This window comes from Orcinus orca, chromosome 15 (genome assembly GCF_937001465.1).
Source record: "Orcinus orca chromosome 15, mOrcOrc1.1, whole genome shotgun sequence".
NCBI lineage: Eukaryota > Metazoa > Chordata > Mammalia > Artiodactyla > Delphinidae > Orcinus > Orcinus orca.
In genome coordinates, this window is record NC_064573.1 from 57,870,634 (window position 1) to 57,897,597 (window position 26,964).

General features: G+C 40.8%; 2 protein-coding genes across 7 annotated transcripts in view; one reads left to right on the forward strand and one right to left on the reverse strand.

Moving 5' to 3' along the window:
* Window positions 1-26,964, forward strand: part of LOC117203710 (collagen alpha-1(XII) chain-like) — a 79,259-nt gene that overhangs the window by 10,121 nt on the left and 42,174 nt on the right. For 2 of the 6 annotated variants that reach the window (XM_049698313.1, XM_033439377.2), the window contains exon 2: window positions 15,034-15,071. In XM_049698313.1, coding sequence (XP_049554270.1) covers window positions 15,034-15,071 — 38 coding nt within the window. Of the gene's footprint in view, window positions 1-15,033; window positions 15,072-15,176; window positions 15,381-26,964 lie in introns of all 6 variants that reach the window. The other 4 variants (XM_049698314.1, XM_033439378.2, XR_007471829.1 and 1 more) reach the window with 3 other exon arrangements.
* Window positions 20,440-26,964, reverse strand: part of LAMA1 (laminin subunit alpha 1) — a 165,748-nt gene continuing 159,223 nt past the window's right edge. Inside the window, exons 62-63 of the mRNA XM_033439381.2 lie at window positions 26,711-26,933; window positions 20,440-26,084 (exon numbers count right to left, since the gene is read on the reverse strand). Of these exons, the coding sequence (XP_033295272.1) occupies window positions 25,924-26,084; window positions 26,711-26,933 (384 nt within the window). The 3' untranslated portion in view covers window positions 20,440-25,923. The remainder of the gene's footprint in view (window positions 26,085-26,710; window positions 26,934-26,964) is intronic.

Genomic DNA, 26,964 nt, shown 5'->3' on the forward strand with positions numbered 1-26,964 from the left:
AATTTCAGTGCTTGTGATTGGTCTGTTCATATTTTCTATTTCTTCCTGATTCAGTCTTGGCAGGTTATGCATTTCTAAGAATTTGTCCATTTCTTCCAGATTGTCCATTTTATTGGCATAGAGTTGCTTGTAGTAATCTCTCATGATCTCTTTTATTTCTGCAGTGTCAGTTGTTACCTCTCCTTTTTCATTTCTAATTCTATTGATTTGAGTCTTCTCCCTTGATTTCTTGATGAGTCTGGCTAGTGGTTTAGCTATTTTGTTTATCTTCTCAAAGAACCAGCTTTTAGTTTTATTGATCTTTGCTATTGTTTCCTTCATTTCTTTTTCATTTATTTCTGATCTGATTTTTATGATTTCTTTCCTTCTGCTAGCTTTGGGGTTTTTTTGTTCTTCTTTCTCTAATTGCTTGAGGTGCAAGGTTAGGTTGTTTATTCGAGATGTTTCCTGCTTCTTAAGGTGGGCTTGTATTGCTATAAACTTCCCCCTTAGAACTGCTTTTGCTGCATCCCACAGGTTTTGGGTCATTGTGTCTCCATTGTCATTTGTTTCTAGGTATTTTTTGATTTCCTCTTTGATTTCTTCAGTGATCACTTCGTTATTAAGTAGTGTATTGTTTAGCCTCCATGTGTTTGTATTTTTTACAGATCTTTTCCTGTAATTGATATCTAGTCTCATGGTGTTGTGGTCGGAAAAGATACTTGATACAATTTCAATTTTCTTAAATTTACCAAGGCTTGATTTTTGACCTAAGATAAGATCTATCCTGGAGAATGTTCCATGAGCACTTGAGAAAAATGTGTATTCTGTTTTTTTTGGATGGAGTGTCCTATAAATATCAATTAAGTCCATCTTGTTTAATGTATCATTTAAAGCTTGTGTTTCCTTATTTATTTTCATTTTGGATGATCTGTCCATGGGTGAAAGTGGGGTGTTTAAGTCCCCTACTATGAATGTGTTACTGTCGATTTCCCCTTTTATGGTTGTCAGTATTTGCCTTATGTATTGAGGTGCTCCTATGTTGGGTGCATAAATATTTACAATTGTTATATCTTCTTCTTGGATCGATCCCTTGATCATTATGTAGTGTCCTTCTTTGTCTCTTTTAATAGTCCTTATTTTAAAGTCTATTTTGTCTGATATGAGAATTGCTACTCCAGCTTTCTTTTGGTTTCCATTTGCATGGAATATCTTTTTCCATCCCCTTACTTTCAGTTTGTATGTGTCTCTAGGTCTGAAGTGGGTCTCTTGTAGACAGCATATATAAGGGTCTTGTTTTTGTATCCATTCAGCTAATCTGTGTCTTTTGGTGGGAGCATTTAGTCCATTTACATTTAAGGTAATTATCGATATGTATGTTCCTATTCCCATTTTCTAAATTGTTTTGGGTTTGTTATTATAGGTCTTTTCCTTCTCTTGTGTTTCTTACCTAGAGAAGATCCTTTAGCATTTGTTGTAAAGCTGGTTTGGTGGTGCTGAACTCTCAGCTTTTGCTTGTCTGTAAAGGTTTTAATTTCTCCATCAAATCTGAATGAGATCCTTGCTGGGTAGAGTAGTCTTGGCTGCAGGTTTTTCTCCTTCATCACTTTCAGTATGTCCTTCCACTCCCTAATGGCTTGTAGGGTTTCTGCTGAGAGATCAGCTGTTAACCTTATGGGGATTCCCTTATGTGTTATTTGTTGTTTTTCCCTTGCTGCTTTTAATATGCTTTCTTTGTATTTAATTTTTGACAGTTTGATTAATATGTGTCTTGGCGTATTTCTCCTTGGATTTATCCTGTATGGGACTCTCTGTGCTTCCTGGACTTGATTAACTATTTCCTTTCCCATATTAGGGAAGTTTTCAACTATAATCTCTTCAAATATTTTCTCAGTCCCTTTCTTTTTCTCTTCTTCTTCTGGAACCCCTATAATTCGAATGTTGGTGCGTTTAATGTTGTCCCAGAGGTCTCTGAGACTGTCCTCAGTTCTTTTCATTCTTTTTTCTTTATTCTGCTCTGCAGTAGTTATTTCCACTATTTTATCTTCCAGGTCACTTATCCGTTCTTCTGCCTCAGTTACTCTGCTATTGATCCCATCTAGAGTACTTTTAATTTCATTTATTGTGTTGTTCATCGTTGCTTGTTTCATCTTTAGTTCTTCTAGGTCCTTGTTAACTGATTCTTGCATTTTGTCCATTCTATTGTCCATTCTATCTCCAAGATTTCGGATCAACCTTACTATCATTATTCTGAATTCTTTTTCAGGTAGACTGCCTATTTCCTCTTCATTTGTTAGGTCTGGTGCATTTTTATCTTGCTCCTTTATCTGCTGTGTGTTTTTCTGTCTTCTCATTTTGCTTATCTTACTGTGTTTTGGGTCTCCTTTTTGCAGGCTGCAGGTTCGTAGTTCCTCCTGTTTTTGATGTCTGTCTCCAGTGGCTAAGGTTGGTTCAGTGGGTTGTGTAGGCTTCCTGGTGGAGGGGACTAGTGCCTGTGTTGTGGTGGATGAGGCTGGATCTTGTCTCTCTAGTGGGCAGGTTCACGTCTCGTGGTGTGTTTTGGGGTGTCTGTGGCCTTATTATGATTTTAGGCAGCCTCTCTGCTAATGGATGGGGTTGTGTTCCTGTTTTGCTATTTGTTTGGCATAGGTTTTCCAGCACTGTGGCTTGCTGGTCGTCGAGTGAATTGGGTGCTGGTGTTAAGATGGAGGTCTCTGGGAGATTTTCGCCGTTTGATATTATGTGGAGCTGGGAGGTCTCTTGTTGACCAGTGTCCTGAAGTTGGCTCTCCTACCTCAGAGGCAGAGCCCTGCCTCCTGGCTGGAGCGCCAAGAGCTTTTCATCCACACGGCTCAGGATAAAAGGGAGAAAAAGTAGAGGGAATTAGGAGAAGTATGAGGAAAGAAAGAAGGAAAGGAGGGTAGGAAGGAAGGAAGAAAGAAAGAAAGAAGCAAAGAAGGAAAGGAGGCAAGAAGGAAAGAAAGGAGGGCGGGAGGGAGGGAGGAAGGAAGGAAGGAGGGAAAGAAGGAAAAAAGACAGAAAGAAAGAAGATACAGTAAAAATAAAATAAAGTATAATAAAGTTATTGAATTAAAAAATTCTTATTTAGAAAAAAGGACGGATAGAACCTTAGGACAAATGTTGGAAGCAAAGCTATACAGACAAAATCTTACACAGAAGTATACACATACACCCTCACTAAAAGAGGTAAATGGGGAAAAATCATAAATCTTGCTGTCAGAGACCACCTCCTCAATTTGGGATGATTCGTTGTCTAAAGGAGGGAAGGAAGGAAGGAAAGAAAGAAAGAACGAAGGTAAAGTATAATAACGTTATTAAAATTAATTATTAAGAAAAAAATTTAAAAATAAACATGGACAGATAGAACCCTAGGACAAATGGTGGAAGCAAGACTATACAGACAAGATCTCACACAGAAGCATACACATACACATTCACAAAAAGAGGAAAAGGGAAAAAATGATAGATCTTGCTCCTAAAGTCCACTTCCTTAATTTGGGATGATTGGTTGTCTATTCAGGTATTCCACAGATGCAGGGTATATCAAGTTGATTGTGGAGCTTTAATCCGCTGCTTCTGAGGCTGCTGGGAGAGATTTCCCTTTCTCTTCTTTGTTCTCACAGCTCCCAGGGCTCAGCTTTGGATTTGGCCCTGCCACTGCGTGTAGGTCGCTGGAGGGCGTCTGTTTTTTGCTCAGACAGGATGGGGTTAAAAGAGCCGCTGATTCGGGGGCTCTGGCGCACTCAGGCCGGAGGGGAGGGAGGGGCACGGAGTGCGGGGCGGGCCTGGGCGGGCCTGCGGTGGCAAAGGCCAGCGTGACTTTGCACCAGCCTGAGGCGCGCTGTGCGTTCTCCCGGGGAAGTTGTCCCTGGATCCTGGGAACCTGGCAGTGGCAGGCTGCACAGGCTCCGCGGAAGAGGGGTGTGGAGAGTGACCTGTGCTCGCACACAGGCCCCTTGGTGGCGGCAGCAGCAGCCTTAACGTCTCACGCCCGCCTCTGGGGTCCGCGCTTTTAGCCGCGGCTTGCGCCCGTCTCTGGATTCCGCGCTTTCAGCCGCGGCTCGCGACTGTCTCTGGATTCCGCGCTTTCAGCCGCGGCTCGCGCCCGTCTCTGGGGTCCGCGCTTTCAGCCGCGGCTCACGCCCGTCTCTGGGGTTCGCGCTTTTAGCCGCGGCTCGCGCCCGTCTCTGGAGTTCCTTTAAGCAGCGTTCTTAAACCCCTCTCCTCACGCCCCAGGAAACAAAGAGGGAAGGAAAAGTCTCCTGCCTCTTCGGCAGGTGCAGACTTTTCCCCGGACTCCCTCCCGGCTAGCTGTGGTGCACTAACCCCTTCAGGCTATGTTCAAGCCGCCAACCCCAGTCCTCTCCCTGCGCTCTGTCCGAAACCGAAACCCGAGCCTCAGAGCCTCAGCTCGCAGCCCCGCCCGCCCCGGCGGGTGAGCAGACAAGCCTCTCGGGCTGGTGAGTGGCAGTCGGCACCGATCCTCTGTGCGGGCATCTCCCCGCTTTGCCCTCCGCACCCGTTGCTGTGCACTCCTCCACGGCTTCGAAGCTCCCCCGTCCGCCTCCCGCAGTTTCCGCCCGCGAAGGGGCTTCCTAGTGTGTGGAAACTTTTCCTCCTTCACAGCTCCTTCCCACTGGTGCAGGTGCCGTCCCTATTCTTTTGTCTCTGTTTTTTCTTTTTTTCTTTTGCCCTACCCAGGTACGTGGGGAGTTTCTTGCCTTTTGGGAGGTCTGAGGTCTTCTGACAGCCTTCAGTAGGTGATCTGTAGGAGTTGTTCCACGTGTAGATGTATTTCTGGTGTATCTGTGGGGAGGAAGGTGATCTCCGCGTCTTACTCTTCCGCCAAGTTCCTGCTCTCTCCAGCAGTGTCTTACAGTTTTCTGCATACAGGCCTTTTGTCTCCTTAGGTAGGTTTATTCCTAGATATTTTATTCTTTTTGTTGCAGTGGTAAATGGGAGTGTTTTCTTGATTTCACTTTCAGATTTTTCATCATTAGTGTATAGGAATGCTAGAGATTTCTGTGCATTAATTTTGTATCCTGCTACTTTACCAAATTCATTGATTAGCTCTAGTAGTTTTCTGGTAGCATCTTTAGGATTCTCTATGTATAGTATCGTGTCATCTGCAAACAGTGACAGCTTTACTTCTTTTCCGATTTGGATTCCTTTTATTTCCCTTTCTTCTGTGATTGCTGTGGCTAAAACTTCCAAAACTATGTTGAATAAGAGTGGTGAGAGTGGGCAACCTTGTCTTGTTCCTGATCTTAGTGGAAATGCTTTCAGTTTTTCACCATTGAGGATGATGTTGGCTGTGGGTTTGTCATATATGGCCTTTATTATGTTGAGGAAAGTTCCCTCTATGCCTACTTTCTGCAGGGTTTTTATCATAAATGGGTGTTGAATTTTGTCGAAAGCTTTCTCTGCATCTATTGAGATGATCATATGGTTTTTCTCCTTCAATTTGTTAATATGGTGTATCACGTTGATTGATTTGCGTATATTGAAGAATCCTTGCATTCCTGGAATAAACCCCACTTGATCATAGTGTATGATTCATTTAATGTGCTGTTGGATTCTGTTTGCTAGTATTTTGTTGAGGATTTTTGCATCTATGTTCATCAGTGATATTGGCCTGTAGTTTTCTTTCTTTGTGACATCCTTGTCTGGTTTTGGTATCAGGGTGATGGTGGCCTTGTAGAATGAGTCTGGGAGTGTTCCTTCCTCTGCTATATTTTGGAAGAGTTTGAGAAGGATAGGTGTTAGCTCTTCTCTAAATGTTTGATAGAATTCGCCTGTGAAGCCATCTGGTCCTGGGCTTTTGTTTGTTGGAAGATTTTTAATCACCGTTTCAATTTCAGTGCTTGTGATTGGTCTGTTTATATATTCTATTTCTTCCTGATTCAGTCTTGGCAGGTTGTGCATTTCTAAGAATTTGTCCATTTCTTCCAGGTTGTCCATTTTATTGGCATATAGTTGCTTGTAGTAATCTCTCATGATCTTTTGTATTTCTGCTGTGTCCGTTGTAACTTCTCCTTTTACATTTCTAATTCTATTGATTTGAGTCTTCTCCCTTTTTTTCTTGATGAGTCTAGCTAATGGTTTATCAATTTTGTTTATTTTCTCAAAGAACCAGCTTTCAGTTTTATTGATCTTTGCTATTGTTTCCTTCATTTCTTTTTCATTTATTTCTGATCTGATTTTTATGATTTCTTTCCTTCTGCTAACTTTGGGGTTTTTTTGTTCTTCTTTCTCTAATTGCTTTAGGTGCAAGGTTAGGTTTTTTTTCCGAGATGTTTCCTGTTTCTTAAGGTAGGATTGTATTGCTATAAACTTCCCTCTTAGAACTGCTTTTGCTGCATCCCATAGATTTTGGGTCGTCATGTCTCCATTGTCATTTGTTTCTAGATATATATTTATTTCCTCTTTGATTTCTTCAGTGATCACTTCGTTATTAAGTAGTGTATTGTTTAGCCTCATGTGTTTGTATTTTTTACAGATCTTTTCCTGTAATTGATATCTAGTCTCATAGCGTTGTGGTTGGAAAAGATACTTGATACAATTTCAATTTTCTTAAATTTACCAAGGCTTGATTTGTGACCCAAGATATGATCTATCCTGGAGAATGTTCCATGAGCACTAGAGAAAAATGTGTATTCTGTTGTTTTTGGATGGAATGTCTAATAAATATCAATTAAGTCCATCTTTTTTAATGTATCATTTAAAGCTTGTGTTTCCTTATTTATTTTCATTTTGGATGATCTGTCCATTAGTGAAAGTGGGGTGTTAAAGTCCCCTACTATGAATGTGTTACTGTCGATTTCCCCTTTTATGGTTGTCAGTATTTGCCTTATGTATTGAGGTGCTCCTATGTTGGGTGCATAAATATTTACAATTGTTATATCTTCTTCTTGGATCGATCCCTTGATCATTATGTAGTGTCCTTCTTTGTCTCTTCTAATAGTCTTTATTTTAAAGTCTATTTTGTCTGATATGAGAATTGCTACTCCAGCTTTCTTTTGGTTTCCATTGCATGGAATATCTTTTTCCATCCCCTTACTTTCAGGCTGTATGTGTCTCTAGGTCTGAAGTGGGTCTCTTGTAGACAGCAAATATATGGGTCTTGTTTTTGTATATGTTCATTTAATCTGTGTCTTTTGGTGGGAGCATTTAGTCCATTTATATTAAGGTAATTATTCATATGTATGTTGCTATTCCCATCTTCTTAATTGTTTTGGGTTCGTTATTGTAGGTCTTTTCCTTCTCTTGTGTTTCTTGCCTAGAGAAGTTCCTTTAGCAGTTGTTGTAGAGCTGGTTTGGTGGTGCTGAACTCTCTCAGCTTTTGCTTGTCTGTAAAGGTTTTAATTTCTCCATCAAATCTGAATGAGATCCTTGCTGGGTAGACTAATCTTGGTTGCAGGTTTTTCTCCTTCATCACTTTAAACATGTCCTGGCAGTCCCTTCTGGCTTGCAGAGTTTCTGCTGAGAGATCAGCTGTTAACCTTATGAGGATTCCCTTGTGTGTTATTTTTCCCTTGCTGCTTTTAATATGCTTTCTTTGTATTTAATTTTTGACAGTTTGATTAATATGTGTCTTGGCATGTATCTCCTTGGATTTATCTTGTATGGGACTCTCTGTGCTTCCTGGACTTGATTATCTATTTCCTGTCCCATATTAGGGAAGTTTTCAAGTATAATCTCTTCAAATATTTTCTCAGTCCCTTTCTTTTTCTCTTCTTCTTCTGGAATCCCTATAATTCGAATGTTGGTGCATTTAATGTTGTCCCAGAGGTCTCTGAGACTGTCCTCAGTTCTTTTCATTCTTTTTTCTTTATTCTGCTCTGCAGCAGTTATTTCCACTATTTTATCTTTCAGGTCACTTATCTGTTCTTCTGCCTCAGTTATTCTGCTATTTATCCCATCTAGAGTATTTTTCATTTCATTTATTGTGCTGTTCATCGTTGTTTGTTTCATCTTTAGTTCTTCTAGGTCCTTGTTAAATGTTTCTTGCATTTTGTCTATTTTATTTCCAAGATTTTGGATCATCTTTACTACCATTCTGAATTATTTTTCAGGTAGACTGCCTATTTCCTCTTCATTTGTTAGGTCTGGTGGGTTTTTATCTTTCTCCTTCATCTGCTCTGTGATTTTCTGTCTTCTCATTTTGCTTATCTTACTGTGTTTGGGGTCTCCTTTTTGCAGGCTGCAGGTTCATAGTTCCTGTTGTTTTTGGTGTGTGTCTCCAGTGGCTAAGCTTGGTTCAGTGGGTTGTGTAGGCTTCCTGGTGGAGGGGACTGGTGCCTGTGTTCTGGTGGATGAGGCTGGATCTTGTCTTTCTGGTGGGCAGATCCATGTCTGGTGGTGTGTTTTGGGGTGTCAGTGGACTTATTATGATTTTGGGCAGTCTCTCTGCTAATGGGTGGGGCTGTGTTCCTGTCTTGCTAGTTGTTTGGCATAGAATGTCCAGCACTGTAGCTTGCTGGTCGTTGAGTGAAGCTGGGTGCTGGTGTTGAGATGGAGATCTCTGGAAGATTTTCGCCATTTATTATTATGTGGAGCTGGGAGGTCTCTTGTTGACCAGTGTCCTGAAGTTGGCTCTCCCATGTCAGAGGCACAGCACTGACTCCTGGCTGCAGCACTAAGAGCCTTTCATCCACACGGCTCAGAAGAAAAGGGAGAAAAAGTAGAAAGAAAGAATTAGTAGAAGTAGAAAGAAAGAAAAAGAAAGAAAGAAAGGAGGGAGGAAGGGAGGAAGGAAGGAAGGATAAAAAGAGGGAAAGAAGATAAAGTAAAATAAAGTAACATAAAATATAATAAAGTTATTTAAAAAATTATTAAGAGAAAAAAAACCAAAAACAAACAAAAAAACGGACGGATAGAACCCTAGGACAAATGGTGGAAGCAAAGATATACAGACAAAATCTCACACAGAAACATACACACTCACAAAAAGAGGAAAAGGGGAAAAAATCATAAATCTTGCTCTCAAAGTCCACCTCCTGAATTTGGGATGATTCGTATCTAAAGGAGGGAAGGAAGGAAAGAAAGAACGATGATAAAGTAAAATAAAATAAAGTTATTAAAATGAAAAGTAATTATTAAGAAAAAAATTAAAACAAAACAAAAACGGATGGATAGAACCCTAGGACAAATGGTGGAAGCAAAGCTATACAGACAAAATCTCACACAGAAGCATACACATACACACTCATAGAAAGAGGAAAAGGGGAAAAAATCATAAATCTTGCTCCCAAAGTCCACCTCCTCAATTTGGGATGAGTCGTTGTCGATTCATGTATTCCACAGCTGCAGGGTACATCAAGTTGATTGTGGAGGTTTAATCCGCTACTTCTGAAGCTGCTGGGAGAGATTTCCCTTTCTCTTGTTTGTTCTCACAGCTCCCAGGGGCTCAGCTTTGGATTTGGCCCTGCCACTGCGTGTAGGTCGCTGGAGGGCGTCTCTGTTTTCGCTCAGACCGGACGGGGTTAAAGGAGCCGCTGATTCGGGGGCTCTGGCTCACTGAGGCCGGGGGAGGGAGGGGCACGGAGTGCAGGGCGAGCCTGTGGCGGCAGAGGCCGGCGTGACGTTGCACCAGCCTGAGGCGCGCCGTGCGTTCTTTCGGGGGACTTGTCCCTGGATCCCGGGACCCTGGCAGTGGCGGGCTGCACAGGCTCCCCTGAAGGAGGTGTGGATAGTGACCTGTGCTCGCACACAGGCTTCTTGGTGGCGGCAGCAGCAGCCTTAGCGTCTCATGCCTGTCTCTGGGGTCCGCGGTTTTAGCCGTGGCTCGTGCCCGTCTCTGGAGCTCCTTTAAGCAGCGTTCTTAATCCCCTCTCCTCGTGCACCAGGCTGTGTTGTCAACATTTTTAAATTATTTTTTTTTTTACAACTCTCTTGAGGTATATTAAGTACAGTTAAACAGCAGGTATGTAAAATGACTGGTTTCGATATATGTATAGACCCATGAAACCATCACCACTAACAAAATAGTCAGCAGTTCCATCACCCCAAAAAGGCTCCTCATGCCAATTTGTAAATCTATTCCTCTCTCCTTGACCTCATTTTCTAGATTTTTATATAAGTGATATCATACAATATGTATTTTTGTGTAAGGCTTTTTTCATTCAGCATAATACTGATATTTCTAAGATTCATCCATGTTGTTGATATATCAATTGTTTATTCCTTGTTATTTCTATGTAATATTCCAGTATGTGAATATACCACACTTTATCAATTCTTATATTGATGGACATCTGGGATGTTTCTAGTTTTTGGCTACTACAAATAAATCTCCTAAGGATGTGTATCTACAAGTCTTTGTGTAGATATATGTTTTTATTTCTCTTTGATAAAAACCAAGAGTAGAATAGAATGGACATGTGGTGGGTGTATATTTCACTTTTTAAAGAAATTACCAAACTGTTTTCCAAGGTGGTTGAACCATTGTACATTCCCACCAGCAGTGTGCAAGAGTTACAGTTGCTCAGCATCCTTGTGAACACTTCGCCATTCTAGATGGTATATAGTCGAATCTTTTTGTGGTTTTAATTTACATTTTCCTAATGACTAATGATGATGAGTATCTTTTCTTCTGCATTTGGTCATTCATATTTCTTCTTTTGTGAAGTATCCGTATCTTTTTCTCCTTTGTAATTGGGTTGTTTGTATTACTGTTGAGTTATAAGAGTTCTGTATATATTCTGGATACAAGAGCAGGACTGCTCCTGATGAATTATCTTTGTTTTCTTTCATCTGAGAATGTCCTTATTTTGCTTTTATCTCTGAAAGATACTTTTATATTTTCACCGGATGTAGAATTCTGGGTTGATAAACCCGTTTCTTTTTGTACATTAAAGATGTAGTTCTGCTATCTTCTGGCCTTTGGGATTTCTCCTGAGAAATTCATAGATATTTGAATCATTGTTCCTCGGTATGTAATGTGTACTTTTTTCTCTAGCTGATTTCAATAATTCTTTAATTATTTTTGGATTTTAGAAGTTTGATTATTGTTGTTGAGGCATTGTTTTCTTTGAAATTTTTCTGTATGGAGTTTGCTGAGTGTCTTGAATCTGTAAATTTTTGTATTTCACTAAATTTGGGGGACTTTTTGCCATTCTTGATGAAAAAATTTTTTTTGTTCCAAACACTCTCTCTTCTGCCTATAGGACTCCAATTATGCTATGTTAGATCTGTAGAAGTTATCTACCTGACACTCTGGGGTTTTTTTCAATCTTTTATCTCTCTGTTATGTTGGATAATTTTCATTGTTCTATTTTCAAGTTTGCTGACCCTTTCCTTTATCATCTACATTCTGATACTGAGTCCATCCAGTGATTTTTTTCACTTCAGATATTGTATTTTTCAGTTCAGTAATTTTCAGTTGGTTCCTTTTTCTATTTTCCATTTCTCTGTTGAGAATTTGTATCATTTCATTCATTTCAGATGTGTTTACCCTGACCTTTATGTAGCATAGATATAATCACTGCTTTAAGGTTTTTGTCTGATAGTTCCATTTTGAGGTTGGCATTTTTTTCCCCTTGAGAATTCGCCCTATTTTCCTGGTTGTATATATCAATATGTTGAAAGATTTTGAGTTGTATCCTGGACATAACAAATGTGAATGTTATGTATTGTAGACCCTGGGTCCTATTATACGTCACTGAAGAATTGTTGATGTTTTGTGTTTTAGTAAGAAATCGACTAGATTATGTTCAGACCATAAGTTCTGTCACACTTTCTGTTGGTTATATATCAACTAACACACACACACACACACAAATGCATACCTTTCACTTGACTTCGGGAATTGCTATGAGTCAGCAATAATTCACTGATTTGTCTAGTCACTTTATCAGTTTAGGATTCCTCTCCTTTTTCTCCCCAACTTTACTCAATTCCATTATAACAACGAGAGGAGGAAAAAGTGTTCTCTTTTAGGTTAGCCTATTAAGAAGTGCTTTCTTCAGTTCATTTCTGATCTCACCTAGAAGATTGAAAGATTTTCACAGAGTCTTCTGAGTTTGAACATTTTTTTCCAGCCAGACTTAGTGAGTTTAGCCTGCCAGCTGGTTTTCCACATTTTGCCTTTCTCACTCGTATTTTTTTCTTAAACTCCATGATCAATTTAATCAAACTTCAAAGGTACAGAATTACATTTTTAAAATTTTTTATAAATTTGTTTATTTATTTAGGGCTGCATTGGGTCTTCATTGCTGCGCACGGGCTTTCTCTAGTTGCGGTGAGCGGGGGCTACTCTTCTCTAGTTGCGGCGAGCAGGGGCTACTCTTTGTTGTGGTGCACGGGCTTCTCATTGCAGTGGCTTCTCTTGTTGTGGAGCACGGGCTCTAGGCACGTGGGCTTCAGTAGTTGTGGCTCGTGGGCTCAGTAGTTGTGGCTTGCAGGCTCTAGAGTGCAGGCTCAGTAGTTGTGGTGCACAGGCTTAGTTGCTCTGCGGCATGTGGGATCTTCCTGGACCAGGGCTCGAACCCGTGTCCCCTGCATTGGCTGGCGGTTTCTTAACCACTGCGCCACCAGGGAAGTCCCAGAATTACATTTAAATCAAACAGTATTAATCAGGCTCATTAATTTCCTAACCACACCTAAATGCTGCTTACCTTTCTAGTCTGGTTGCAAATGGTTACACACCATTTTGGTTACATACCACATGTAACCTCTGGCATGTAACCACATGTCTGTTCCTCACAAGCTCCCATCTGCTCCCTTGACTGATGTTCTTTCCCTAATTGTTCTCTTCTGAGCACCTAATAGCGACACAACTCAGTGCTTTCCAATTTTTATTAAAGCTTTTTACTGTGTTTCTATTCATAACAGACAGTCACATTTGGACTTTGAACACATGCTAAAAATTAAATTGTTGATGAAATGCTTGATGTTTATAATGGTTCTGACTAAAACAAACTGCCATAAACTTTACTCTTTCATGTCAATGAAATTCCTCTAATTATGTAAACAGAGACCACCACAGCTTTTCAATATTCAAGATAGGAGTTTGTGTTTTAATAGTTTATAATTAAATATTACCCACTACATATACTCTGAGAAGAAAATATCATTTCTAAATTGTGTTACTCAGAAAAAAATGATTTCCATTATGTTTTCACCCAAGTCCTTGCTTCAGACAACTGTGATGGGTCCCATTGCTGGACCCTGAGAGAGTTTGAAAGGAACATGAGCTATGTCTTTGTCACAGTTTGAAAAAATCGTGATAGTTTTGACACTTCAGAATATTAAGCTGAAAATTTCACTACATATTGATATTATGAAAACTGTTCAGCCTATAGAATTTCTTTTGGGAATATCTTGCAAAAGAGGCTTATTCTGCTTATTTGCTCTGTGCTTTTTAGATGGCTCAGAGGAATTACATTTGCAAAGAACTTTTGAAATTTATAGGAAGAACTACACTGCTGAGGTATTTTTGGAAAAAAATGATAAACTAATATTCAACTCAACAATTATCTACTAATAATCTCCCATAGGTCCTAATTATTTTAGCTCCGGGAGAAATGCCCAAGAAATATCCAACACAATATAGACCTTCCAGGAGCTATGAACCAATTAACAGATTGTTGAGGAGCACATACAATCTGAGGGGGAAAATGAGCATAAATAAGAACCATTAAAAAACAAAAATACTAATTTGAAAAAATACATGCATTCTACTGTAGCACTGCAATATAGCAATGTAGTAGCATTATTTACAGTATCCAAGTTATGGAAGCAACACAAGTGTCCATCAACAGACAAATGGATAAAGAAGATGTGGTACATGTACGTACAGTAGAATACTATTCAGCCATTAAAAATTTAAAAAGAATGAAATTTTGCTCTTTTGCAACAACATGGGTGGAATTGGAGGGTATTATGCATAGTGAAATAAATTATACAGAGAAAGATAAATACTGTTTGATATATAAATGACAAAGCTTGCAGTAGTGAGAAGAGTCCTGGGCCAGTCCTTGATCCAGCCAGCTGGCTGAGACACCTCCATTCAGACGTTCTCACCATTCTCTCAAATTCAATACATTCAAAGCTTAAGTTCATAATTTTTCTCAATTTACCTCCTGTCTGTGGAACCACCGTTCTCATTGTCCAGGCTCCCGATCTTTTACTGCCTAAAGCTAATGTACTGCTGGAGCCTCTAACATTCCTATACACCTCTCTTGTCCTTTATCACTGCCCTGGTATCAGCCACCACTCAATTAGTGTTGCTTAACTGGCTGACTCAGGCTGCACTCTCCAGCTAGTTTATGATTTCAAATGCACCGTTTCATCACACCACTCTCCTAATGGAAAACCCTGACACTTCATAAGGCATTGCATCCAGTCTCCTTCCTACCTCCTTAACTTTTGGGCTCTCCATGATTAGGCCCCATCCACTCTGTTCTCTCTCCACCTACCCGTTCTCCCACCTGCCCCCCATTATTCCTAACAGTCCCCTTTCTTTCAGCTGGGCAGCTTAGACCCATGTGTCATGGTTCCACACCTCCTCTCTAGACCCAAACAACACCATGCATAAGAAAGCACTTTGTAAATTGTCTGTGGCCCACAAAAGCCACTGTTGTGCATTCTGCAAAGCCTAGTTACAGCTGCCTCTTTAAACCTTCCCAGACCTGTCTTTCTCATGGTACCACAACTTAGCCCTTGATTTATAGTGTTCTAAGGTGAGAATACACGTGTCTCCTGGCCCATCAATTCTAACAGAGCATTTTATCTATTTTCATCTCAATTTCTGGTTTGGATACTAAATTGGCACTTAATTCATAAGCCTGTGTTGAATATGGTTGTTCCATATCCAGCCACATGTACATCATCCCTAATTATGATGCATCGTTTTAGAGATGGTCGTACAGACAGACAATATAGGAAAATCAATAAGGTATTATATAAATCAGGCTTCATAAAGGTTATACCAGCTGTGTTAAATGCATTGGTTAGTTTTCTTTTTCTTGTTGCTGGTGTTTAATAAAGCTTGTCTTTAAACCAACTGATCCTTGCACTTTTTTTGGCCAGCAGGTGTGACTGAGGATTACATTTCACTGAGGATTAAGGTCAGTGTTATTGGCTTATCCAGATGTTCTCCTTTTTGAGTCAATTTTAGTAATATTTCCAAATATATGCCTTTCCATGGTTGGTATCATAACCACACCTTACAGGTAGAAGATTGAGGCTTAAAAACAGCATTGGAGGGCTTCCCTGGTGGCGCAGTGGTTGAGAGTCCGCCTGCCGATGCAGGGGACACGGGTTCGTGCCCCGGTCCGGGAAGATCCCACGTGCCGTGGAGCGGCTGGGCCCGTGAACCATGGCTGCTGAGCCTGCGCGTCCGGAGCCTGTGCTCCGCAACGGGAGAGGCCACAACGGTGAGAGGCGCGTGTACCGCAAAAAAAAAAAAAAAAAAAAGCACTGGATACTACGGGGAAAAAGTATGGTTGTTCCTCAAAAAATTAAAAATAGACTTAGACTTACCGTATGATCCAGTAATTCCACTTCTAGGTATATACCCAAAAACATCAAAAGTAGGAACTCAAAGAAATATTTGTTTACCCATATTCAAAGCATTATTCACAATAGCCAAAAGGTGGAAGCAACCCCAGTGCACACTGATGAATGGATAAACAAAATATGGTATATACACATGATGGAATATTACTCAGCCTTAAAAAGGAAGGAAACTAACACATACTACATCATGGATGATCCTGTAGGACATTATGCCAAATGAAATAAGCCAGTCACAGACAGACAAATGCTGAATGACTCCACTTATATGCGGTGACTAGAGTAGTCAAACTCCTACAGACAGAAAGTAAAATGGTGGTTGCCAGGAGCTGGGGAGAGAGGGGAGCTGGGAATTAGTGTTTAATGGGTACACAGTTTGTTTTGCAAGATGAAATGAGTCTTGGAGCTGGATGGTGGTGATGGTTGCATAACAGTGTTAAAGTACCTAAAACCAGAGAACTATACACTTAAAAATGTTAAAATAATGGTTAAATAACTTAAAAAATGGTTAAGATAGTGGTAAAAATGTTTTTAAAATATATTTATTTTTGACTGTGTTGGGTCTTCGTTGCTGCTTGCGGGCTTTCTCTAGTTGCAGCAAGCGGGGGTTACTCTTGGTTGTGGTGCACGAGCTTCTCATTACGGTGCCTTCTCTTGTTGTGGAGCACAGGCTCTAGGCGTGTGGGCTCAGTAGTTGTGACACATGGGCTCAGTAGTTGTGGCACACGGGCTCTAGAGCGCAGGCTCAGTAGTTGTGGCGCACGGGCTTAGTTGCTCCGCGGCACGTGGGATCTTCCCAGACCAGGGCTTGAACCCGTGTGCCCTGCATTGGCAGGTGGATTCTTAACTACTGCACCACCAGGGAAGCCCCAGTAAAAATGGTTTTATGCTATCTATATTTTACCACAATTTTAAAAAAGTGATGGATTAACAAACTAAGCAAATGCTTGGGCCACCAAAAATAGGTTTTGAAAATAATCTGATGTTTCAATAAAAGCATCATGGGAAAAATATGATCTTCAACAAATTATGTTACATGTCTTTTAAGATGTAGATTTAAAATTTTTTTTGAATTATTTGGTAGGGAGGGAAGGGGTATCAATCTTTCTAGGCCCTTGGAGACTGTAGAGTGGGATTGCCAGATTTAGCAAATAAAAAATATATGATATCATGGAATAGTTAAAAACATGTTCATTGTTTATCTGAAATTCAAATTTAACTGGGTGTCCTGTAGTTTATCTGGCAACCTTACACTAAAGACCTGAATCCTGCCTTGCTGAGAGAGGTTAAGGAACCAGCAGAAGGCCCTGCAGTGAGAGTCAGAGCCAGGTGTCTTAGCTGCAGCCCAGGTTCTTTACCATCACGGGGAGACAGCCAAACCAAGGGTGGCTCTACGCATGCTCTGTAAAGGCCAAAGCGGACAGAGCTGGGTGCTCCCTTGAGGGGGTCTTCTAAGAGAGGCCTTGGGAATAGTTATAACCACAAAAGGCCCAAACTCTGTTTTAGCTTTATTAATAAGTTGGGAGGGGGAGAGAGGGGCAAAAGCCCATGGCAACTCTATAACCTGCTGTCTGTCCTGGTTTGGATCTTTTCCTCACCCAGTGTGATGAACCAAGGTCTAGAATGTCTGAGCCGTCATCTCCCGCTGTAGATGGTTTCCATAGAAACATGAACAGAAAGGCCACCCACGGCACAGTGAGGAGGCCCCTTGTGCATTTTCACTGCTGACATGGCAAATGCCCTTTTCCTAATCCAGCTGTCAAGTGAGCTGCCTTAAGTCTGCAGTTGTCTGAATTCCTTAAATTGCCAGATGCTATAGAACAGACGGCACTCCCGCAGTTGGCTGCTACCTTTCCTAATATCTTCATGCAGTTGTTTACTGGGAAGGAATTGCATCAGCCAGGAGGTGCAGATGGCCACAAGTGTTCAGAAACATGAGCAAGGCGCAGGACAGGGCCCAGGACCACATTTGTCTTCCTTGTTTATGAAATTATTATCTCTCACAGAAATAGAAATTGAACCTATCACCTTCCATATTATAAAAGCAGGTCATTTCTAAGAGTGGTAGAGATCTCTCTTCAAGTAATCATTTGCAAAGTGCAATCATTTTTCTGAAGCAAATGGAATAGTAGCCATTTTTTTTTAACATCTTTATTGGGGTATAATTGCTTTACAATGGTGTGTTAGTTTCTGCTTTATAACAAAGTGAATCAGTTAAACATATACATATGTTCCCATATCTCTTCCCTCTTGCGTCTCCCTCCCTCCCAGCCTCCCTATCCCACCCCTCCAGGCTGTCACAAAGCACTGAGCTGATCTCCCTGTGCCATGCTGCTGCTTCTCACTAGCTATCTACCTTACGTTTGGTAGTGTGTATATGCCCATGACTCTCTCTCGCCCTGTCACAGCTCACCCTTCCCCCTCCCCATATCCTCAAGTCCGTTCTCCAGTAGGTCTGTGTCTTTATTCCTGTCTTACCCCTAGGTTCTTCATGACATTTTTTTCCCTTAAATTCCATATATATGTGTTAGTATACGGTATTTGTCTTTCTCTTTCTGACTTACTTCACTCTGTATGACAGACTCTAGGTCTATCCACCTCATTAAAAATAGCTCAATTTCATTTCTTTTTATGGCTGAGTAATATTCCATTGTATATATGTGCCACATCTTCTTTATCCATTCATCCGATGATGGGCACTTAGGTTGTTTCCATCTCTGGGCTATTGTAAATAGAGTTGCAATGAACATTTTGGTACATGACTCTTTTTGAATTTTGGTTTTCTCAGGGTATTTGCCCAGTAGTGGGATTGCTGGGTCATATGGTAGTTCTATTTGTAGTTTTTTAAGGAACCTCCATAGTGGCTGAAGCAATTCACATTCCCACCAGCAGTGCAAGAGTGTTCCCTTTTCTCCACACCCTCTCCAGCATTTTGTTTCTAGATTTTTTGATGATGGCCATTCTGACTGGTGTGAGATGATATCTCATTGTAGTTTTGATTTGCATTTCTCTAATGATTAGTGATGTTGAGCATTCTTTCATGTGTTTGTTGGCAGTCTGTATATCTTCTTTGGAGAAATGTCTGTTTAGGTCTTCTGTCCATTTTTGGATTGGGTTGTTTGTTTCTTTGTTATTGAGCTGCATGAGCTGCTTGTAAATTTTGGAAATTAATCCTTTGTCAGTTGCTTCATTTGCAAATATTTTCTCCCATTCTGAGGGTTGTCTTTTGGTCTTGTTTATGGTTTCCTTTGCTGTGCAAAAGCTTTGAAGTTTCATTAGGTCCCATTTGTTTTTTTTGTTTTTATTTCCATTTCTCTAAGGAGGTGGGTCAAAAAGGATCTTGCTGTGATTTATGTCATAGAGTGTTCTGCCTATGTTTTCCTCTAAGAGTTTGATAGTTTCTGGCCTTACGTTTAGGTCTTTAATACATTTTGACCTTATTTTTGTGTATGGTGTTACGGAGTGATCTAATCTCATACTTTTACATATACCTGTCCAGTTTTCCCAGCACCACTTATTGAAGAGGCTGTCCTTTCTCCACTGTACATTCCTGCCAACTTTATCAAAGATAAGGTATCCATATGTGTGTGGGTTTATCTCTGGACATTCTATCCTGTTCCATTGATCTATCTTTCTGTTTTTGTGCCAGTACCATACTGTCTTGATTACTGTCGCTTTGTAGTATAGTCTGAAGTCAGGGAGCCTGATTCCTTCAGCTCCGTTTTTCATTCTTAAGATTGCTTTGGCTATTCGGGGTCTTTTGTGTTTCCATACAAATTGTGAAATTTTTTGTTCTAGTTCTGTGAAAAATGCCAGTGGTAGTTTGATAGGGATTGCACTGAATCTGTAGATTGCTTTGGGTAGTAGAGTCATTTTCACAACGTTGATTCTTCCAATCCAAGAACATCGTATATCCCTCCATTTATTTTTTATTATCTTTAATTTCTTTCAGCAGTGTCTTATAATTTTCTGCACACAGGCCTTTTGTCTCCTTAGGTAGGTTTATTCCTAGATATTTTATTCATTTTGTTGCATTGGTAAATGGGAGTGTTTTCTTATTTTCACTTTCAGATTTTTCATCATTAGTATATAGGAATGCCAGAGATTTCTGTGCATTAATTCTGTATCCTGCTACTTTACCAAATTCATTGATTAGCTCTAGTAGTTTTCTGGTAGCATCTTTAGGATTCTCTATGTATAGTATCGTGTCATCTGCAAACAGTGACAGCTTTACTTCTTCTTTTCCAATTTGGATTCCTTTTATTTCCTTTTCTTCTCTGATTGCTGTGGCTAAAACTTCCAAAACTATGTTGAATAAGAGTGGTGAGAGTGGGCAACCTTGTCTTGTTCCTGATCTTAGTGGAAATGCTTTCAGTTTTTCACCATTGAGGATGATGTTTGCTGTGGGCTTGTCATATATGGCCTTTATTATGTTGAGGAAAGTTCCCTCTATGCCTACTTTCTGCAGGGTTTTTATCATAAATGGGTGTTGAATTTTGTCGAAAGCTTTCTCTGCATCTATTGAGATGATCATATGGTTTTTCTCCTTCAATTTGTTAATATGGTGTATTGATAAATTGCATTGATAAATTGATAAATTTGCATATGTTGAAGAATCCTTGCATTCCTGGAATAAACCCCACTTGATCATGGTGTATGATCCTTTTAATGTGCTGTTGGATTCTGTTTGCTAGTATTTTGTTGAGGATTTTTGCGTCTATGTTCATCAGTGATATTGGCCTGTAGTTTTCTTTGTGACATCCTTGCCTGGTTTTGGTATCAAGGTGATGGTGGCCTCGTAGAAGGAATTTGGGAGTGTTCCTCCCTCTGCTAAATTTTGGAAGAGTTTGAGAAGGATAGGTGTTAGCTCTTCCCTAAATGTTTGATAGAATTCTCCTGTGAACCCATCTGGTCCTGGTCTTTTGTTTGTTGGAAAATTTTTTTTTTTTTTTTTTTGCAGTACGCGGGCCTCTCACTGTTGTGGCCTCTCCCATTGCGGAGCACAGGCTCTGGACACGCAGGCCCAGTGGCCATGGCTCACGGGCCCTGCCGCTCCGTAGCATGTGGAATTCTCCCAGACCAGGGCACGAACCCGTGTCCCCTGCATCAGCAGGCGGACTCTCAACCACTGCGCCACCAGGGAAGCCGTGTTGGAAGATTTTTAATCACCGTTTCAATTTCAGTGCTTGTGATTGGTCTGTTCATATTTTTTTATTTCTTCCTGATCCAGTCTTGGCAGGTTGTGCATTTCTAAGAATTTGTCCATTTCTTCCAGATTGTCCATTTTATTGGCATAGAGCTGCTTGTAGTAATCTCTCATGATCTTTTGTATTTCTGCAGTGTCTGTTGTTCTCTTTTCATTTCTAAATCTATTGATCTGAGTCTTCTTCCTTTTTTTCTTGATGAGTCTGGCTAATGGCTTATCAATTTTGTTTATCTTCTCAAAGAACCAGCTTTCAGTTTTATTGATCTTTGCTATCGTTTCCTTCATTTCTTTTTCATTTATTTCTGATCTGATTTTTATGATTTCTTTCCTTCTGCTAACTTTGGGTTTTTTTTGTTCTTCTTTCTCTAATTGCTTTAGGTGCAAGGTTAGGTTTTTTATTTGAGATGTTTCCTGTTACTTAAGGTAGGATTGTATTGCTGTAAACTTCCCCCTTAGAACTGCTTTAGCTGCATCCCATAGGTTTTGGGTCGTTGTGTCTCCATTGTCATGTGTTTCTAGGTATTTTTTGATTTCCTCTTTGATTTCTTCAGTGATCACTTCGTTATTAAGTAATGTATTGTTAAGCCTCCATGTGGTTGTGTTTTTTACAGATCCTTTCCTGTAATTGATATCTAGTCTCATAGCATTGTGGTTGGAAAAGATACTTGATACAATTTCAATTTTCTTAAATTTACCAAGGCTTGATTTGTGACCCAAGATATGATCTATCCTGGAAAGTGTTCCATGAGCACTTGAGAAAAATGTGTATTCTGTTGTTTTTGGATGGAGTGTCCTATGAATATCAATTAAGTCCATCTTGTTTAATGTATCATTTAAACCTTGTGTTTCCTTTTTTCACTTTGGATGATCTGTCCATTGGTGAAAGTGGGGTGTTAAAGTCCCCTACTATGAATGTGTTACTGTCTATTTCTCCTTTTATGCCTGTTAGTATTTGCCTTATGTATTGAGTTGCTCCTATGTTGGGTGCATGAATATTTACAATTGTTATATCTTCTTCTTGGATCGATCCCTTTATCATTATGTAGTGTCCTTCTTTGTCTCTTCTAATAGTCTTTATTTTAAAGTCTATTTTGTCTGATACGAGAATTGCTACTCCAGCTTTCTTTTGGTTTCCATTGCATGGAATATCTTTTTCCAGCCCCTTACTTTCAGGCTGTATGTGTCTCTAGGTCTGAAGTGGGTCTCTTGTAGACAGCATATATATGGGTCTTGTTTTTGTATCAATTCAGCCAATCTGTGTCTTTTGGTGGGAGCATTTAGTCCATTTACATTTAAGGTAATTATCAATATGTATGTTCCTATTCCCATTTTCTAAATTGTTTTGGGTTTGTTATTATAGGTCTTTTCCTTTTCTTGTGTTTCTTGTCTAGAGAAGTTCCTTTAGCATTTGTTGTAAAGCTGGTTTGGTGGTGCTGAACTCTCTCAGCTCTTGCTTGTCTGTAAAGGTTTTAATTTCTCCATCATATCTGAATGAGATCCTTGCTGGGTAGACTAATCTTGGTTGCAGGTTTTTCTCCTTTATCACTTTAAATATATCCTGGCAGTCCTTTCTGGCTTGCAGAGTTTCTGCTGAGAGGTCAGCTGTTAACCTTATGGGGATTCCCTTATGTGTTATTTGTTGTTTTTCCCTTGCTGCTTTTAATATGCTTTCTTTGTATTTAATTTTTGCCAGTTTGATTAATATGTGTCTTGGCGTATTTCTCCTTGGATTTATCTTTGTATGGGACTCTGTGCTTCCTGGACTTGATTAACTATTTCCTGTCCCATATTAGGGAAGTTTTCAAGTATAATCTCTTCAAATATTTTCTCAGTCCCTTTCTTTTTCTCTTCTTCTTCTGGAACCCCTATAATTCGAATGTTGGTGCGTTTAATGTTGTCCCAGAGGTCTCTGAGACTGTCCTCAGTTCTTTTCATTCTTTTTTCTTTATTCTGCTCTGCAGTAGTTATTTCCACTATTTTATCTTCCAGGTCACTTATCCTTTCTTCTGCCTCAGTTATTCTGCTATTATTGATCCCGTCTAGAGGATTTTTAATTTGATTTATTGTGTTGTTCATCGTTGCTTGTTTCATCTTTATTTCTTCTAGGTCCTTGTTAAATGTTTATTGCATTTTGTCCATTCTATTTCCTTGGATCATCTTTACTATCATTATTCTGAATTCTATTTCAGGTAGACTGCCTATTTCCTCTTCATTTGTTAGGTCTGGTGGGTTTTTATCTTGCTCCTTCATCTGCTGTGTGTTTTTCTGTCTTCTCATTTTGCTTATCTTACTGTGTTTGGAGTCTCCTTTTTGCAGGCTGAAGGTTCGTAGTTCCTGTAGTTTTTAGTGTCTGTCCCCAGTGGCTAAGGTTGGTTCAGTGGGTTGTGCAGGCTTCCTGGTGGAGGGGACTGGTGCCTGTGTTCTGGTGGATGAGGCTGGATCTTGTCTTTCTGGTGGGCAGGTCCACGTCTGGTGGTGTGTTTTGGGGTGTCTGTGGACTTACTATGATTTTAGGCAGCCTCTCTGCTAATGGGTGGGGTTGTGTTCCTGTTTTGCTAGTTGTTTGGCATAGGTTGTCCAGCTCTGTAGCTTGCTGGTCGTTGAGTGAAGCTGGGTGCTGGTGTTAAGATGGAGGTCTCTGGGAGATTTTCACCGTTTTATATTATGTGGAGCTGGGAGGTCTCTTGTTGACCAGTGTCCTGAAGTTGACTCTCCCACCTCAGAGGCAGAGCCCTGACTCCTGGCTGCAGCACCGAAAGCCTTTCATCCACACGGCTCAGAATAAAAGGGAGAAAAAGTAGAGAGAGTTAGGGGAGGGAGGGAGGGAGGAAGGAAGGAAGAAAGGAGGGAGGGAGCAAGGAAGGAAAAAGAAAGAAAGAAGATACAGTAAAATAAAATATAATAAAGTTACTGAATTAAAAAATAATTATTTAGAAAAAAAAAGGGACGGATAGAACCTTAGGACAAATGGTGGAAGCAAAGCTATACAGACAAAATCTTACACAGAAGCATACACATACACCCTCACTAAAAGAGGTAAAGGGGAAAAAGTCATAAATCTTGCTCTCAAAGCCCACCTCCTCAATTTGGGATGATTCGTTGTCTATTCATGTATTCCACAGATGCAGGTACATCAAGTTGATTATGGACCTTTAATCTGCTGCTTCTGAGGCTGCTGGGAGAGATTTCCCTTTCTCTTTGTTCTCACAGCTCACAGGGGCTCAGCTTTGGATTTGGCCCTGCCTCTGCGTGTAGGTCGCTGGAGGGCGTGTTTATTGCTCAGACAGGACGGGGTTAAAGGAGCCGCTGATTCGGGGGCTTTGGCACACTCAGCCGGGGGGTAGGGAGGGGCACGGCGTGCGGGGCGGGCCTGCGGCAGCAGAGGCCAGCATGACGTTGCAGCAGCCTGAGGCCCGCTGTGCGTTCTCCCGGGGAAGTTGTCCTTGGATCCTGGGAACCTGGCCGTGGCGGGCTGCACAGGCTCCCCGGAAGAGGGGTGTAGATAGTGACCTGTGCTTGCACACAGGCCCCTTGGTGGCGGCAGCAGCAGCCTTAGCGTCTCTCGCCTGTCTCTGGGGGTCCGTTCTTTTAGCCGCGGCTTGCACCCGTCTCTGGGATCCGCGCTTTTAGCCGCGGCTCACGTCCGTCTCTGGTCCATGCTTTTAGCCACGGCTCGCGCCCGTCTCTGGAGTTCCTTTAAGCAGCGCTCTTAAGCCCCTCTCCCTGCACACCAGGAAACAAAGAGGGAAGAAGTCTCTTGCCTCTTCTGCAGCTCCACACTTTTCCCCGGACTCCCTCCCGGCTAGCCGTGGTGCACTAACCCCTTCAGGCTGTGTTCACGCCGCCAACCCCAGTCCTCTCCCTGCGCTCCAACCGAAACCCAAGCCTCAGCTCCCAGCCCCGCCCGCCCCGGCGGTTGAGCAGACAAGCCTCTCGGGCTGGTGAGTGCCGGTCAGCACCGATCCTCTGTGTGGGAATCTCCCCGCTTTGCCCTCCGCACCCCTGTTGTTGTGCTCTCCTCCGCGCCTTCGAAGCTTCCCCCTCTGCCTCCCGCAGTCTCCGCCCGCGAAGGGGCTTCCTAGTGTGTGGAAACCTTTCCTCCTTCACAGCTCCCTCCCACTGGTGCAGGTGCCGTCCCTATTCTTTTGTCTCTGTTTTTGTTTTTTTCTTTTGCCCTACCCAGGTACGTGGGGAGTTTCTTGCCTTTTGGGAGGTCTGAGGTCTTCTTCCAGCATTCAGTAGGTGGTGTTCTGTAGGAGTTGTTCCACGTGTAGATGTATTTCTGGTGTATCTGTGGGGAGGAAGGTGATCTCCGCGTCTTACTCTTCCGCCATCTTCCCAGCCAGTAGCCATTTTGACTCCAGCCACAGCTGCAGAGCAAAACTAAATTATATTTGCAGGGAATTAAATGATCCTTCAGAGATCTTAGTTTAAAACTGCTTAGTTCGTTAAAATGTATTTATGGCTTTAAAATTTTCCTTCTTATGGAATTTACACACATTCTCCCAGAAAAAGTAGCTGATCAAGGAAAACTGTTTCATCCCAAGGAGTGAAAATAAAATTAACAGTAAAGGAAGAGCTAACTAGTTATGATGCCACTTTTTTTTCTTTTGTCTTGCAAAATACTCCTCTGTTAGGTTAGGTCCTTACCAAACAAGGATATATCTAGAGGAGACTCTGCCTTCTTCCTGTGTTCCCTTTGCCTGTGACTTGCTGGAGTCTGTTCAAAGTGCTTTTGGGGCAAACAGCTGGTGCCCTCAGCTGGAACGTACCCAGTAGTATTATTGAATACATGTTCTTTGTAGGAACTGGAGCTTAAACTATTGATAAAGAAATGAAAGTATTCATACTCTTCTCTAATCTAATCTATTATCGTCTATAGTGATATTTTATTTTTTAAAAGCTCAAAATGCAAAACATGAAATACTGTCAAGTAATCAATAGAATATTCAACATTTTAAGTTTCATTTAAAAAACTTTAAAGAAAGAGCCAGTGAATTCAATTTACATTTTAAACTATTTAATAGAGGTATTTGTTGTACATGTGGTTTTAGTTTTAGATTTTTTAGAGAAAAAAATTTCTCTCTGGAAACATTTAACCTGAGTTGGAAATGAAATCTGAACTAAAGGTTTTAATCCACCAAATAATTTTCCTCAAAATATAAATGATGATTCCCAACTGAGGAGTTCCCCAAAGTTCAGGACTCAGTCCCAGGACAGGAATGAGGGAAAACTCCTTGTAGGTCAAAAGCTGTGCTGAAGTCATAGGATTGCACTTGTGGGCCCTTAATTAGAGTGAGTTTTCTCAAACAGCCGCGGAAGGAGGTCTGGCTGCTCAGGCAGTTTTGCTTTACATCAGCTGTTTAGGAAAGAAGAGAAGATAGTGTTAAATTTTGCTAAATGACATAGGTAGCACAATAGGAACAAAAATAACTTCTTGTGGTTTCCAGATCAAAATCAGAAGAATATTTTTCTACATAAGTGGCTTCAGTGATAGCAGAATTCATAGAAAACTATTAATAAACAATGTTAAGGTATAGTGACTTAAAAAGTCATAAAAGGGATTTTTATTTTATTAACATTTGTATCAATTACTTGGAACATCTAGAATGCATAATTTGAATCCAAAAAGCGATGTGAGAGGATAAGACACATTTTTATCCTCTAAAATGATTACTGACCCCTAAAATGATTCCCAACTTGGGGGTCATCTGAGAAGATGTTTCTCAGTGAAGTCATCCAGCTTCCTGTACATCACATCTGATGTTCTCGGAGTCTTACCTAGTGATTACCTTATATGCGTAGATTATTTTAATTTTTCCAAGAATTCCTAGGAATTTGAAATAGACTTTCTAAAATGGTAAAGGACTTATCACCCAAGCCATGTATTTTTCTTCATCCCTATTCTATATCCACATGAACTAAGACTTTCCCCAGTGGCAATGCCCCTCAAAAGTGAATGAGCAGAGCAGACGACATACGCACCAGGATAGCCACCAACATAAATGGGATTGTTGGTGTCAGCAGAGGTAGACTGGGTGTGTAGACTTTCAGCTCGAACTGCATTCCCATCGACAATCAGAACCACGCGATGTTTGCTTTTGTTTGCCTGAAGTGTGTGCCATCTTCCATCACAGAGAGTATTGGGAGCACTGGGTTCATATGTGGCTGTTATCCTACCAGCACCATTGTTAACGTGAAACAAGAGCTAAACAAACAATAGACACAAGCAAATATCT